The sequence below is a fragment of the Phyllobates terribilis genome, unplaced genomic scaffold (assembly GCF_046119375.1).
Source record: "Phyllobates terribilis strain yellow unplaced genomic scaffold, ASM4611937v1 Scaffold_1__5_contigs__length_1240528914, whole genome shotgun sequence".
Taxonomy (NCBI): Eukaryota; Metazoa; Chordata; class Amphibia; order Anura; family Dendrobatidae; genus Phyllobates; species Phyllobates terribilis.
In genome coordinates this window covers 514,017,149-514,032,278 of record NW_027362761.1, presented here as the reverse complement: position 1 = coordinate 514,032,278, position 15,130 = coordinate 514,017,149, and the positions used below count along the sequence as shown (strand labels likewise).

The following is a 15,130-nucleotide window of genomic DNA, read 5'->3' as shown; positions in this document are numbered from 1 at the left end:
TTCACATGCGCCGGTTCTTACGAGGGCAGCACGAGTGCCGGACTGATGAGCGGTCAATCATCAGTCCGGCACTCGCGCTGCCCTCATGAAAATCGGCGGCTGTGAACTGAGGTGACATCACTAAGGGGTAGTAATGGAGTGGCGTATATAAGACACCCCCATTACTAGCCCCGTAAATTTAAATAAAAAAACACATACAGATAAAAGTCCTTTATTTGTATTTATTTGGATTATTTGATTTTTTTAAAGGTAATAAATGGGTAAAAGAGGGTCGGGAAGTGTTTTGTACAATTAAAGGACTTTTCTATGTGTGTTTATTACTTTTGACTACAGTGTTAGTAATGGGGGTGTCTGATAGACACCTCTCCATTACTAATCCCTGGGCTTGATGTCAGCGGACATTACACAGTTGACATCAACCTCAAAACCATTACCCTGCTTGCCAATGCACCAGGGTAAGTGGGAAAAGCCGAGGTTAAGAGCCAGAGTTGGTTCATCTATTGGAGGCTGAGGGCTGGCATTATTGGTCTGGGAGGGGGGATAATTCCATGGCCGCTTCCCAGCCTATTAATATCAGCCTGCAGCCGTCTGCTTAGCCATTCCTGGTTATTAAATATAGAGAGGTCTCCATGTCATTTTTTTGGGGATCCCCCCTTTTTAATAACCAGTAAAGGCTACGCAGTCAGCTGCAGGCTATTAGCTAAATACATGTACAGTAAGCTACACACGCACTGCACTAATTATATATCTCACTGACATATTGCTTACTATGCACAGGCGCCGGCGTACAATGATGAGTAGTAGTAATCAGCCGACGCCTGACCAGCGGTAACCTTTTCACAGCCGGTCACAGCTGCTGGCTCACACGCTGTCCTCTCTGTGACAGCGTGGGAACCGCGATACCCAGCGGCTGTGACTTCAGTAAGGTTACCGGCGGTCAGAACCAGTGTTTCCCACGCCATCACACAGATAACAGCGTGGGAACCACCGGATGTTCGGGCCCCCATTCACTTGAATGGGGTTCGGGATCAAGTTTGAGTACTGTTCTGATACCTAAAGCGAACTTTTTTTTTTTTTTTTTTTTTAGAAAGTTTGGCCTAACCAGAAAGACCCGACCATCCACGGATTCGTCCATCCCTACTCTTGTCTTCTTTCAACTTTAAAACTAAGATGAAAAAACTATTTTACTGTAGAATTCTGATAAAAACTGTTCAATGAAACGGGGCCATGGTGTTTATTTGTTAAAGAAGCGCTCCTCCTCCCTTTAAAGTTGTTATCCTCTTAATATATTACAATCATCATATTATATAGCACTATTTACAATTGCTCATTTTGCCTTTCTATCCAGCTAATGCTTCTCTTTTCTCTGCTCTATGTAGAAACAGGAAGTCTCTTTTCCTTGCATTTATCATTCCCCTCTTCAGCTACTGACCCATCTGCTTCCTCCTCCCCTCAGGTACTTTTGCAGTGACTCATGTAGGGAAAACTGACCTCCTGTGAGTACACAGAGCTTAGAAGGGTTCATCTAGTCAGTTTTTAATAACGTGAGGTCATAGACCTAATGGAAAAGAGAAGAATTATCTGGGTAGAAAGGCAAAATGAGCAATTGTAAGTACACAGTGCTGTATAATATGATGACTGCAATATATTAAGAGGATAAAAACTTTGAAGGGAGTGCTTCTTTAATAGGTTAATGGTCACTGGCTATACAAGGGCCACAAATATTTGGGAAGCCATTGACTCTGGACAGGTGAGGTAAGGCAGGTAATACTAAGTGCACAAGGCACTGTCATATGCTGATGAGACAGTGGCCAGTGTAACTGCAAGCCTCGGCATCTGTGCACCATCGGGACCAATTGAAAAAAGAAATGAATAATGCATGTACTTTTTTTGCTGTCTGATGAACACCAGCAAGTGACCAAAAGCACACTTTTCCGGCCTTTTCTGGTGAAAAGTATGCTATGGTAAATTTTTACCCAGGAAGCTTTGACAAAATTAGACAAAACTTAATTTATGAACATCAAGAAGATGGACTATGTAACTGCATGACACGATACTCATGCTTCAGTGTCAAGGTTTTAATGTTCCCAAACACTGAGTTAAAGGGGTTGTTCGGTCAAAAGTGATAAGTCTGCAGTCACTTTGTGGCGTGGCCTCGCTCCATACAAGTGAATGGAGAGAGATGGCGCTGAATGGCCGGGGATATGTGTAACGTATACATAGCCTCCAGTCCCGGCTCTCATACTGGCGAATCCCCGCAGCCCACAGTGTCTGCGCTGGGGGAATTCATGAATCTGCAGTCGCCCAGAGTGACTGCAGACTTGTCACTTTTGACCGGACAACCCCTTTAAAGATAAAGGAGAATAGGGAGAATAGGTTCTTGGCTGGGTTATAGGCAAAGTATTGATAAAGTCACTAGATTACACTGTCCGCTTCAGGTGGTACCGCATTCAGATGTGAGGCTGGATGTGTCAGACGCCCCATCTCTGATCCAGGTCTGGTACATTCAGATACTGCCACCTGCAGACCCCCAAACACCTCTCTATTTGACCAAATGACTCTTTTAAGTGATGTGTACTAAAGAAAAAAGCTACTAAAGATACTATATCCGTACAGGAAATTACTGCAGGAGCCAAAGCTGCACAGCAAAGTGAGTGAGCGAGGGGCATAGAAAACTTTACAATGAGTCCCCTCTTCTGGTGCTGCTTGAAAACCAAATTGTGTTGGTCTCCCCTTCTATACGAGTCACATCGTTTTCATGTATAGCAAATACAAATCTACCCGGCCAGGTGGCACATGTTCACCGTGCTGAGTATGGTAAAAACAGAAGTGTTCCCGTTAGCTTTACTTCCTACCCCACTACAAACTTTGGTGGAGGGATAATATGGGGCTGGGTTTAAAGGTTTAGGTCAGTGCACAAAAGTGAAGTCCATCAAGACATGGATTGACATGTTTGGTGTGAAAGAACTCGAGTGGTTACACAAAGCCCCGACCTTAACCTCAAACACTTTTGGGTCAATTGGACCAATACTTGTGAGACATCCAACATCAGTGTCTGACCTGGACATTTCACTTATGGCCGAAAGGCCAAAAATTACGAGAATCAAATTGAAATTAAACCCTCAGAAAAGAGTGGAAGATGTTATATTGCCCATTGTTTTGGAATATGATATTAACCACTTAGTGACCAGCCTTTTTTTTCCCTTTTTAAAATTTTCACTGTATGACATTTTGTTTTACGCATGAAAAATCATATTATTTTTTGGTGCTGTTTTGTGGTACATATAAATTGCCATAATAGGTACTCAATAACCCAAGACAATGGGGGATGGGGCACTGTGTACGGGAAGCTCTATAGTCAATGCCGAATTATCAATTTTGAGTTGATGTGGTTTTGTGCTGTTGCACTATCCCAACCATACGAGTGCCTCCTAAGACTTGCACTGGTAGCAAGTCTTGGCCAGATAGACATACAATTACCATTTTCTGTAGTCTCATCCCTGCTAGACACCCCTCCTAATGAGAGGCCAATATCAACGGTGACTTATGCCCACATAAAAGGTTGATATGAACTTTGTGATCATAAATCAGCTGAAAGGTAAGAGTTGTAAACTGTCAGAACGAGCTCTGTGAGATTCTCAAGTAACTCATTCTATTGCCAATGACAGACAGTTACACATTAAGGCCATAAAAGCAAACTGTAAGCAAAATTTTAAATGAAGCTCAAATTGCAAAAATTATTTTTAGGTAATACATACTTTTAAGCAAAAAAAGTCAGGTCTGAAGATGGTAGGTGCAGGGCCGGTTTTAGACAAAGAGAGGCCCTGGGCAAAAGTTTAAAGTGATGCCCCAAATGCTGACATATTGCACCATCACACAGAAACATTTTGGTTGTATTTACATGCTCGGAGTTCAGGCCGTTAAACAAGCGTGATCGACAATATTGAAGTCGTTCGATGCTTGTTTCCCTGCCTCTTTACACAGGATGACAAAGAATGATGGGCACAAAACAATCACTAACAGATCAATCTGTCCCCATACAGTATCATGTGATCAGCAGCATATCTGCAGTTTTCACCGACGATGAGCTGCTGAGTACAAGGATCTTTGTTCCGGCATAAACAATTCAATCACTCGATGAATAGGCAGCATTTTGCTAGTTAAGTATAATGCAGCCTGTAGTCTCCCACATAGTATAATTCACCCCATAGTATAATGTGCCCATAGTCCTCCACATGGTATAATGCACTCCCCATAGTCCTCAGTATAGTATAATTCACTCCCCATAGTCCTCCATATAGTATAATGCACTCCCCATAGTCCTCCATATAGTATAATACACTCCCCATAGTCCTCAATATTGTATAATGCACCCCCATAGTCCTCTATACAGTATAATACACTGCCCATATAGTATAATACTCTCCATAGTCCTCCATATTGTATAATGCACTCCCCATAGTATTATGCACCCCATAGTCCTCCATATTGTATAATACACTCCCTATAGTCATCCATACAGTATAATACACTGCCCATATTGCTCCATATAGTATAATACACTCCCCATAGTCCTCCATATTGTATAATGCACTCCCCATAGTATTATGCACTCCATAGTCCTTCATATTAGTATAATGTACTCCCCGTAGTCTTTCATATAGTGTAATGCACTCCCCATAGTCCTCCATATTGTATAATACACTCCCCATAGTCCTCCATACAGTATAATACACTGCCCAATGCAGCCCCCTAGAGTATAATGCAGCCCCCATAGAGTACATATAGTATAATGCAGCCCCATAATCCTCCAGTATTTTGTCTACCACATACTCACTGATTTAAACAAATAAATATAATACTCCCCCTCTCCCCGTTCCTCTGTTCTCTGCAGTCTCCTCAGCAGCTCCACTGTCTGGCACAGCATGGCACAAGATGAAGTGACGTCATCGCAACCACTGCGTTAGACGCAGAGGGGGAATGATGGGAGTAGGAGCGTCCCCTGACTCTCTCTCCTCCATCATTGATTTCAACTGTATCGGCATCTATGAGGCTGATACAGTTGAATGCGCAATGCGGAGGTGGGTGGAGCCGGTGCTGGTACCGGGCACCCCTGACTCCGTCCCAGCTGGCTCACAACATGGTTCTGCTATGCCTTCACCACTGACAGTTCTATTCTTTGTTTCAAAACTGTATTTGATGCCTGCTGTTGACAAATCAGTGATGTGAAACCCCAATTCCCAGTCTGTTGATGCATATGGTAATAGATAATACTCTGTCATATGCATCAATATATGCATTTAATATTTCACATAACTGACTTGTGCCAGCTTTGCAGTGCCTAGTTAATATTAACTCCGTTGCGCAGGTAGAGCAGAGCAGTGTTCAGGACTGTTGATCTCTGCTGGAAAACAAATCAATTATGTAAAAACAAATATGCAGCTATGCTGATGTAGATGGCTGAAGATAAAATCTGTCAGGCAGACTTGTGTATACGACCAGACCAGACTGCACAGAATAGACAGTCTAAACTGATTGATGAAGTGCTAAATATTTGGTGGATTAAGCTAAACTGAGTATAGATGAGCGGTGTTCGACTCAAACTGTTCGCCAATCTCAAATTCGAGCTGTTTTGGGGGGTGTTCGAGTCATTTGACGAACCCGAACGATTTGCAAAAAATCTGGCTGTTCAAGGTTATGTTCGATAACTGTTCGTGCACCAAAAGCATAACTGGATTTTTTCACAGTAATGCTGTTAATCAATGTTAATAGACAGTTTCAGTGTAGAGTGGGCGGGGGGAGGGGCAGGGGATGGATCTCTGCAGAAATAAAGCCGATCTCCATTTTTTTTTCTTTCTCACATTTACAGTGGGGAGGTGCAGTCTGTCAGCCTATCAGCAGCGCACACACGCAGCAAAGTGCTTTTTTTCACACAAGCAAGGGCATGTGTCATTGGCTGTGTATGTCACATGTCCTTGCCCTATAAGACCCAGCCATTTTCCCCGTCGCCACTATTTTCTCACTGCTGCAGCTGAGTGTTAGACGGCACCGCTGCTGCTGTGGGCGCTATACAGTATAACTGTGTGAATTGGGAGCGAATTTGCTGTTAAATAGAGAGATAGGTTTAGGGAGTAGGGACTAGTTGAAATTGCATCCCTTTTGAGGGCTAGGTTACAGCAGTTCCTAGCACTTTTTGCCAGGCAGGTCTGTGCCAGTGCTGTGCAAGTGTTTTTCATAGCATTCGGCTAAATCTAGCTAAGCCAATCCTTTTGGGCCTGTAGCAGTGTCTGTTAGTCATTGGAGTAGCCCATCTGAACCAAGCTACACCACCTGTGTATCTAATAACAATTTTTTACTGCATCTAGCCCAGTAAATCCTTTTGGAAATAGTAGCAGTGTCTTGTAGTCAGCGGAGTAGCCCACCTGTGAAGCAAGCTACACCGCCTGTGTATCTAATAAAATTGTTTTACTGCATCTAACCCAGCCAATCCTTTTGGGCTAGTACCACAGTTTGGCCACTCAGCTCTGCTCAGTTTCCATCCATCGTTTTTTGTGCAAACAACTAAAGAGTTGCCAATTAGTTAACCACCAAAATGAGTGGCAAAAGGCAAATGGTGGAAAGGGGAATAGGCGTGTTGGAAAGGGAAAAAAAAGGTTGTGTCCGTGGGGTAGGTGTTAAAGCAACAGTAACATCTGCAGAAGAAAGACCATCTTCCAGCCAAACTAAGATGTCTACTTTTTTTCGTGAACAATGTGATACGATCCCTTTCTTACGGACACGCCCAATCGCTACAAATTCCAGATGAGGCACAAAAACAGCAGGTGCTTCAAAGGATATCAAGTGCTCCTTCAAGTGGGCTCTCCTCCACCTCAACTTCAACATCACAAATACTCCAGTCCTCAGAGGTGTCTCCCCAATCGCACTTGCTTCCTCACAGCTCCCAAGTCTCCAGCTGCCTGAGTATGGGGTAACACAGATGGTTGAGTCTGCAGAGCTGTTTACTCATACTATAGCCTGGGAATCAGAGGTCTGCTCCAAAGTTTCAGTGTCTGCTAGTCAGCGTAGTAGCCCAGCTGTGAAGCAAGCTACACCACCTGTGTATCTAATAACAATTTTTTACTGCATCTAGCCCAGTAAATCCTTTTGGAAATAGTAGCAGTGTCTGCTAGTCAGCAGAGTAGCCCATCTGTTAAGCAAGCTACACCACCTGTGGTTTGGACACTTCATTTTTTCAAAGGAAATGCTTCGGGCCCCCGGGTCACTCCGTGAAGAGCATCGGGGAGGCGCCCCAAGGCAAAGGGGCTGGGACTAGCGGTAGCAGGCGTTGCGGCGGACCGCCAAGCTTGATCCTTATAAAAGCTTTTTAACTGCAGCAGCTTTAGTGGACGCTACTGGAGCTGGAATTACCGCGGCTGCTGGCACCAGACCACCTCCAATAGATCCTTGCAAAAGGATTTAAAGTGTACTCATTCAAATTACAGAGCTTAGACCTGCCTCCACCGCAGGGGGTCTCGACCCACCAGTGGACAGGCACCAGTATTGGGAGAGGGGGGTTGGCCGTCAGGGTCCACCGCGGCTCTGGCACAAACCCAGCGACATGGAGGTTGCACGGGCAGGAACGGCTTGGCTGTGTCGGCTTCGCACTCCAGCGTAGTCCCTCTGCCCGCTCGCGCCCGTAACCTCAAAGGGATGTGCAAGCGGCCTTTCTTCCCAGGGCTGTTCCCCGCCCAGCAGGAGGAACGTAGGGGAGCTCAGGTCGGCCTTCCACCATACTCCCTTACCTCCCTCTTTCCTTCTTCCGTTCTCCATCTAACCCCTCGGCTCTGTGGTGTCCGCTCTCCCTCCAGCCCTCTCCTTCTCACAGGTGGACTACCACGTGTATTCACACTGTGGCGAATCTTTTGGGCCCAGGCATAAGAAGTCGTTGAGCTAATGGATAATATATGCCCCCTTAGAAACTTCCATGACGACCCATTCGAGGAAGCAAGTAAACGCCTCAAATAGTGAGCAGGATCTGGACGACCCCATGGGCAAACAGCGATCTATATAGTATGCTCCTTCCCAGAAGCAGCCCAATAGGCGGACACTATTCAGAGGCACAGGTAGTAAGTAACCGGAACGCCCCCCTCAATGTCTGTTTTGGCCATTAGGGTGCCCCTTCCCAACTTCTTGACCCGCCTGATGGCCTTGTCAAAGGATGTACAGTATATACTACTGTACTTGGTTCTGCGTCGATGTTGTTGTTTACTGACCTGCCCCTTGCATATGACAAATGGTGGATTAGTCCGAATGTATTGGGTTCCGTTTTTGGCACGACTCCCAACGGGGATACCACTACGTCTTGTAAGGAAAGTGTTCTGAATGGAACCGCCATTCTACCTAAACATATTTCTTTTTTTTAATTTTCTTGTCACGACGTCTGGGTGTTCGTAGGCCGATTTTAGATTTTTACTCCAGCCTTTCTTGATTTTAGAAGGGCATGACATGCCTATATCTGTGTCTCCCCCTCCTTTTACTCCTCCACCTCTTTTCTTTTTGCATGACTATATGTACTTGTCACTTTTCCATGTGTTCGTTGTGTCTTCTGAGCAGTTTGTCAGCTTTTGGACACGTTTGAAGGTGTTTTCTATGTGTTTTTGTTTGCCTGCCATTGGTTTTAAAAGGTGTCCGACGAACAGTTTGGCGAACATACCGGTGTTCGACGAACCGAACCCGAACACTACGGGGGTGGCTCAACTCTAAAACCGAGCATAGTGCAGCAGAGCTACGTTGGAAGCCAGTTATATTTTACACATTCATCAGTCAGCTTCCAGCACAGTCATCAATTCAAAGAGAATGGGAATAGCCAGGAACACATAGGAGAGGGAGGGAACTGTCTGCAGCACTAAGGAGGAGCGGGTACTGCTGGGAAATCTACTTTTAGGCTGTGTGCCCACAATGCGTTTTTAATGCGTTTCTGCAGCTGCAGAAACGCATTAAAAACGCATGGTAGAAGGGCAGCAATGTTCCCCAATGATAATCCACATGTGCTGGGCACATGCTGCGGAAATTTCCGCTGCGGATTATCATTGCGGAAAAAAACGAGCACTACCAATTATTTTGCGGAAGCGCTGTGTTTTCGCCACCATTGACTTGCATTAGAACGCGCCAATTCCGCAAGACTGCATCTTTACTTGCGTAATTGGCGCATTCTAATGTGCGGATGGTACCCGAGTGTGGAGGACAGGAGACTCTCCTCCACACCCAGGTACCATAGAAACTGTAAAAACAAGAATAAAATAAAAAATAAAGATTATACACTGTGTTCCAAATTATTATACAAATAATATTTTCTCAGATTTTCCCAAATTACCTATATGAATTGCAGTCATTGTAATTTTCCAGTCAAATAACTATTAGAGTACAATTGAAAGGTTTTTGTACAAACTGCCTATGATAACAGTATATTTTTAAAAAAATAAAAAACTCAAACTGCACTCAAAATGCATGTTCAAAATTATTATGCACAGCAGAGTTTTCAACCTTTTCATTTTAATAAAGAACAAAAAAAATGGTCATTGTTTAAGTTATAAGCATTAGCAGGTTATTAGAAACTGAAATCAAACAGTTTTCAACTCAAAACTTTATTCTAGGTGATGTTACATTTTCACATAGGACCGCTTGTTCGAAAGGAGCTTCTGAACTCTCTCGTCCATTGAATTTGTCAGGTTTTGGATGGTTTCTGCTTCAATTGTTTTGCATGAGGACAGAATACCCTCCCAGAGCTGTTGCTTAGATGTGAACTGCCTTCCGCCATCATAGACACTCCTTTTGATGATGCTCCAGAGGTTCTCAATGGGGTTGAGGTCAGGGGAGCATGGGGGCCACACCATAAGTTTGTCCCCTTTTATGCCCACAGCAGCCAGAGATGCAGATGTGTTATGTGCAGCATGAGACGGAGCATTATCATGCATCTAAGCAACAGCTCTGGGAGGGTATTCTGTCCTCATGCAAAACAATTGAAGCAGAAACCATCCAAAACCTGACAAATTCAATGAATGAGAGAGTTCAGACGCTCCTTTCGAACAAGGGGTCCTAAGTGCAAATGTTACATCACCTAGAATAAAGTTTTGAGTTGAAAACTGTTTGATTTCAGTTTCTAATAACCTGCTAATGCTTATAACTTAAAAAATGACCTTTTTTTGTTCTTTATTAAAATGAAAAGGTTGAAAACTCTGCTGTGCATAATAATTTGGAACATGCATTTTGAGTGCCGTTTGAGTTTTTTATTTTTTAAAAAATATACTGTTATCATAGGCAGTTTGTACAAAAACCTTTCAATTGTACTCTAATAGTTATTTGACTGGAAAATTACAATGACTGCAATTCATATAGGTAATTTGGGAAAATCTGAGAAAATATTAATTTGCATAATAATTTGGAACACAGTGTATTCACCTTCCGACGGCCCCCGGTCTCCTTCCCTGTGCTTGCGGGCAGGACTGAAGGACCTGCGGTGACGTCACAGTCATGTGACGGCAGGTCTTTCAGTGCAGTGTCCCGCGATCAGCTGGCAGCCAGGAAGGAGCGCAGCAACACACGCCGGGCCATCAGCGGGTAAGTATAGGTTATTTTTTTTATTTTGAACCATTCTCTCGGGTCACACTATATAAATCCATGCTGTTTGCATGGATTTATATAGTGTGACCTAGTTGTCAAGCACTTTCCAAGTGATGCTAAAATCGCTTTGAATGCGCTTGTCAATCCGCACGCGGAAACGCATGTGAATCCGCTTGTATTTCGCAGGAAAAACGCATGTACAATCCGCATGCGTTTTTTCTGCCAGGGAGATGCAGAAATTTTCGGCTTCATTTCTGCATCGTGGGCACATAGCCTTAGCAGTGTAAGAATAAGATCACCCATTCATCTCTGAAGCTGGAAGAACAGAGGGGCAGAACAAATGTGTAAGAAAAACTCTTTATGTTGGGCTTATTCTGTATATTAACTACTTATATAATAAGTATAAGTTGACTGTGTTTTGGGAAAAATACTGTCATAGTGAGAATATTCATTTAAATTGAAAATAGATCTGCCTCAGCCAAATGTGCAGATATACCAGTAGATAGTGACACTAATGTAACCAATCAATTCATTCAGATAAATATTCACCAATATTGGTTTAGGGCAATTCATCAAAACTCTTACATCAGAAAACTGGAGTAAAATGCTTTGAAACGTTGCAACATTTTTAAATGATGAGGAGTTGCACAAAATGTTGCGACTTTTGGTGGTTTCACCCCAGTTTGAAGCAGCTCTACCAAAATAAAAGCGGGCAAGGAGCGCGACAAAGAACGCCCATCAAATTAAGCAAAAGACCTGCAATTGTTTATGCCAGAAAAAGGAAGCTTCACATTTTACTGATCCTGCCTTCAGAGTCAGAAAATATCATACTCTGGTATTGCTGATTTTATACGACTTGTATCTTTGTACTATGCGACTTGTATTTTAAGCACTTTTTGACTTCTGTAGGTTTTATTTCTGATAATTTGTTTTCTCTTGGTTCAGATTCAGAGTACTAAACCAAATAAAGAAGGCGGACAACAAACAATATATACAAATTGATCTCTTTTTTATTAATGCTAAAACCATTACATAAAATAGGGAGAATTGCACAAAAGTCGTCACTAACGTGTCGCATAGGATAAATAATGTGTGTATAGAAGATTAAGTGACACTGTAAACCTGACCACCCAGGGTCATATACTATGTACATACATCAGAACTAGGGCAGGCGACTCAGAAAATTACGGCAGTTGGGTAAAGTCACAAATACAAATAAGCGGTCTATGATGCTCTATGAGGTATGCAGAAAGCCCATTATATCAGATAGTAAATAGTATACACAAGTCACCTGACACTGACAATCAAGGATGTTGTAGCAAAACAATCAGAAATGCAAAATAGTAGTCAGAATATCCATACAGTCCGTGTGGTGGTGAAATACTCCGACACACGTTTCACCTAGCTTGATCACGGGGAAATACATGACCAAACCTATATCCTGCTGATTCTTATCGTATCAGTTAACGAACAGCCAATAGAGTGAGATATAATATATATATATATATATATATATATATATATATATATATATATATATATATATATATATATATATATATATATATATATATATATATATATATATATATATATATATATATATATATATATATATATATATATATATATATATATATATATACATATATATACACACACATCCCTCCTACCTACATTACATGGCCCCAAACACTCAGGATAAATCAAATGATGCCTTTCAGTCATATAAGAACATCACAAGATTGTCTGCGTTAGAGATACATACATTAATAATGTCCTTCCACTCACAGCTTATGGCAGGTCCTCTTCCCAGGTAAAGAAAAATCAGTACATATACTACTCCTAGAATAAAGGGGTTTCTACAGTGGGTATGAAGAGAAGTACAAAATAATAAATAGGTGTAACTGTTAATAAGTAGCATTATCAGTTCCGAGGAGGCAAATAGCTGTGATGATACCTCCTATACACTGCCCACAAGTAGATGAAGATCCTGCTCTCTCACAACCTGCATGCATCTTTCTGCATTTGTTTCGCACAATGAACCCCCTCCAATTTTTCTCCCCCTTTGCCTATCACTTCTATGGGCAACAGCTGTGGGTAACCTGATCTCTCAGCGCACAGACTTTCTACATGGATTTTATCAGGACTTCAGAATAAATGTTCAGTACAGGGAGACAAAAATCTTAGAAGCCAATTTTTCTTTTCGCCTCAACGAGTTTCTCTTCTTCGCCTGCACAGATGATTTTGGAAAAAATATTTAAAATTGAATCACTCTTAAAATGATCCATTTCCATCTCAGCCTTTCAGAACCAAGATCGGATAAACGCTCCCTAGGTGTCAACGGCACGGACTGGCCGGCAGGTATCCCGACCCAAGCGTGACTGTCATGGGTGTGTCAGATGTGACAGACAGTCGCCCTGCAGTTGGTTGCAGAAGATCTCTTTGTTTGGCATTAGAGACACCTTCTTAGCTGTTTAACTCTAGGACCCAGCAGCTACCTCCCTCGTGCTCTAATTGACACCCTTGCCTGAGTGCTTAAATAGTCTCACTTTGCCGCAGGGCAGTGCCAGTGATATTCACAGGTTTCCTTGAGAATGCTTGGAGTGAGTGCAGTCCGTTTACTTCCTCTCTGGTGCTAAGAGGACGTGTGTGATCTCTCTGAAGTCGGCTCAAGCTAAGTTATCTCTCCACCCCCCCCCCCCCACCGTGTCTGTCTACTTTGTTGTCTTTAGCTGTTAGTGGAGATCGACTAGTGCTCACCCCCCCTTCCTTATCTAGGGCCAAGCGCTAGGGAAATACAGGGATAGGTTCCTGTGCGGTGATTGGTGAAGAACCAATATAGGGACATTAGGGGAGACAGGGTGATATCAGATCAACTTAGGAGGTCTCCACTCCCCCCTTTCACTAGAGTCTGGGCTCCCTTCCCTTCTTCCCTTGTGTTGCACTTAGTCTTTCCCACACCTTGCGTGACAGTGACAAGTATTTCAAGGCAACTGTCACGCTCTGGCCGGGAGAGCCACCGGCCAGTCTGTGCATTGAGGTACGATGTGCTCAGATTTTCTTATGACCGTCTGACTGTGCCCTTATAAAATCAGTGAAGCTTGGCCACTCTTGGCTGTTTCCATAGCCCCGTTTCCTGTAGTCGTTGCCTGGTCATGAAAGACTAAAAGGATAACCCTTTTATGAGTTATTCCGAATATTTTAGTAAGTTATCCTTTGTCTTTAGAATAGGAGATAACTTACTGTACTGATTGCTGGAGGTCTGACCACTGGTATCGCCAGCGACCCTGAGAATGGGGCAAACACAGCGCTTTGCTATTTCCAACAGTCCCATGTTCAATAAACAGGGTTCTGCAAAGCCCAGAACCTAGGTTTCACAGCCCATTCTTGGGGAACGCTGGGAGTCGCAGTGGTGGGGACCCCGCAGCAATCAGTTATAACCATGTAAGTAAAATCTCTTTATTTTGGTCTTAAAATGACCAGATCAATAATAAAATTAAACCTTCATGTAATTGTAGAGAACTACCTAAAGAAAGGCTCGAATAAACTGCTAATCTGATTAGAAAAAAAAAAAAAAAAAAAAAAAAAACTTTACCCAAATTATCAACTTTAATTATAAAATTAAAATCAATGTACTGTGCGAACTTGAAGGAGCAGTTTAGCTAACATTAATCAATAGTTAGAGCTTAATGTTATCTTTTTTTTCCCCTATTAGTCAAATTATATTCATATTTAAATAAAAAATGAATCATTTAATATAAGGTTTACTCATGACACTAAACAGTTTGTACAGACAAAAATATTTTAATGTATATACAGTGCTACATTATTTTACAGTCATCCAGTGTATTAGAGATTCAAGTATTTACATGATAAAAAAGGTTTGGTCAAGTATTTTTTTTTAAAACGTTCTCCGAGAATAATACAATTTTTATATTTTCAGTAGTCCTAATTAAAATCCACAATTCAAAAGGGAAAAAGTCTTGAAATGTCTGCATCACAAAAAAATGCAAGTTTTTGTTAACATCTGACCTATTGAATGGATAAAATACTGATAAGTGGTCATGGGATCTGGTGTCTTGCTGCACGTAAAGTATCATTATCGTGTATTGTAAACTGTCACCTGGACTCCTGGTGGAATCGGAACGTTCTCTTACATGCGAAAGCTTCGTGTCCTCTGAAATGACTGGAAAGGTCGCTTTAGAGTGAAAAATGAGAGCTGAGATATTAGGCCCGATTTTTCTGGGAATAATGCGGCTTCGCTCTCTGGCGTGGGAAAACGCTCCTTGTAGACTTGAAAGTGGGCTCTCTGGAACTGGGAAAAACACAAGCAACATGGAAAACAAATCATATATAAATATATACATTTTATCTGGTCATTTTCTGAAAGCCATAACTTTTTTTTAAATGTTGCCATCAATGTTTCAATATGATTGGTAGTTAAAAAAAAAACAAAAAAAACAAAAACAAAACCCACCACGTAAATTGCATGTTACAATTATTCTGCAGAAAATGCATAGTACTTTTC

The 15,130-nt window shown here is 42.2% G+C and overlaps 1 protein-coding gene across 1 annotated transcript in view; it reads right to left on the bottom strand.

The window, feature by feature from the left end:
- Positions 1-14,449: 14,449 nt before the first annotated feature.
- Positions 14,450-15,130, bottom strand: part of DEPDC1B (DEP domain containing 1B) — a 71,302-nt gene continuing 70,621 nt past the window's right edge. The window contains exon 11 of the mRNA XM_073680267.1: positions 14,450-14,917. Coding sequence (XP_073536368.1) covers positions 14,756-14,917 — 162 coding nt within the window. The 3' untranslated portion in view covers positions 14,450-14,755. The remainder of the gene's footprint in view (positions 14,918-15,130) is intronic.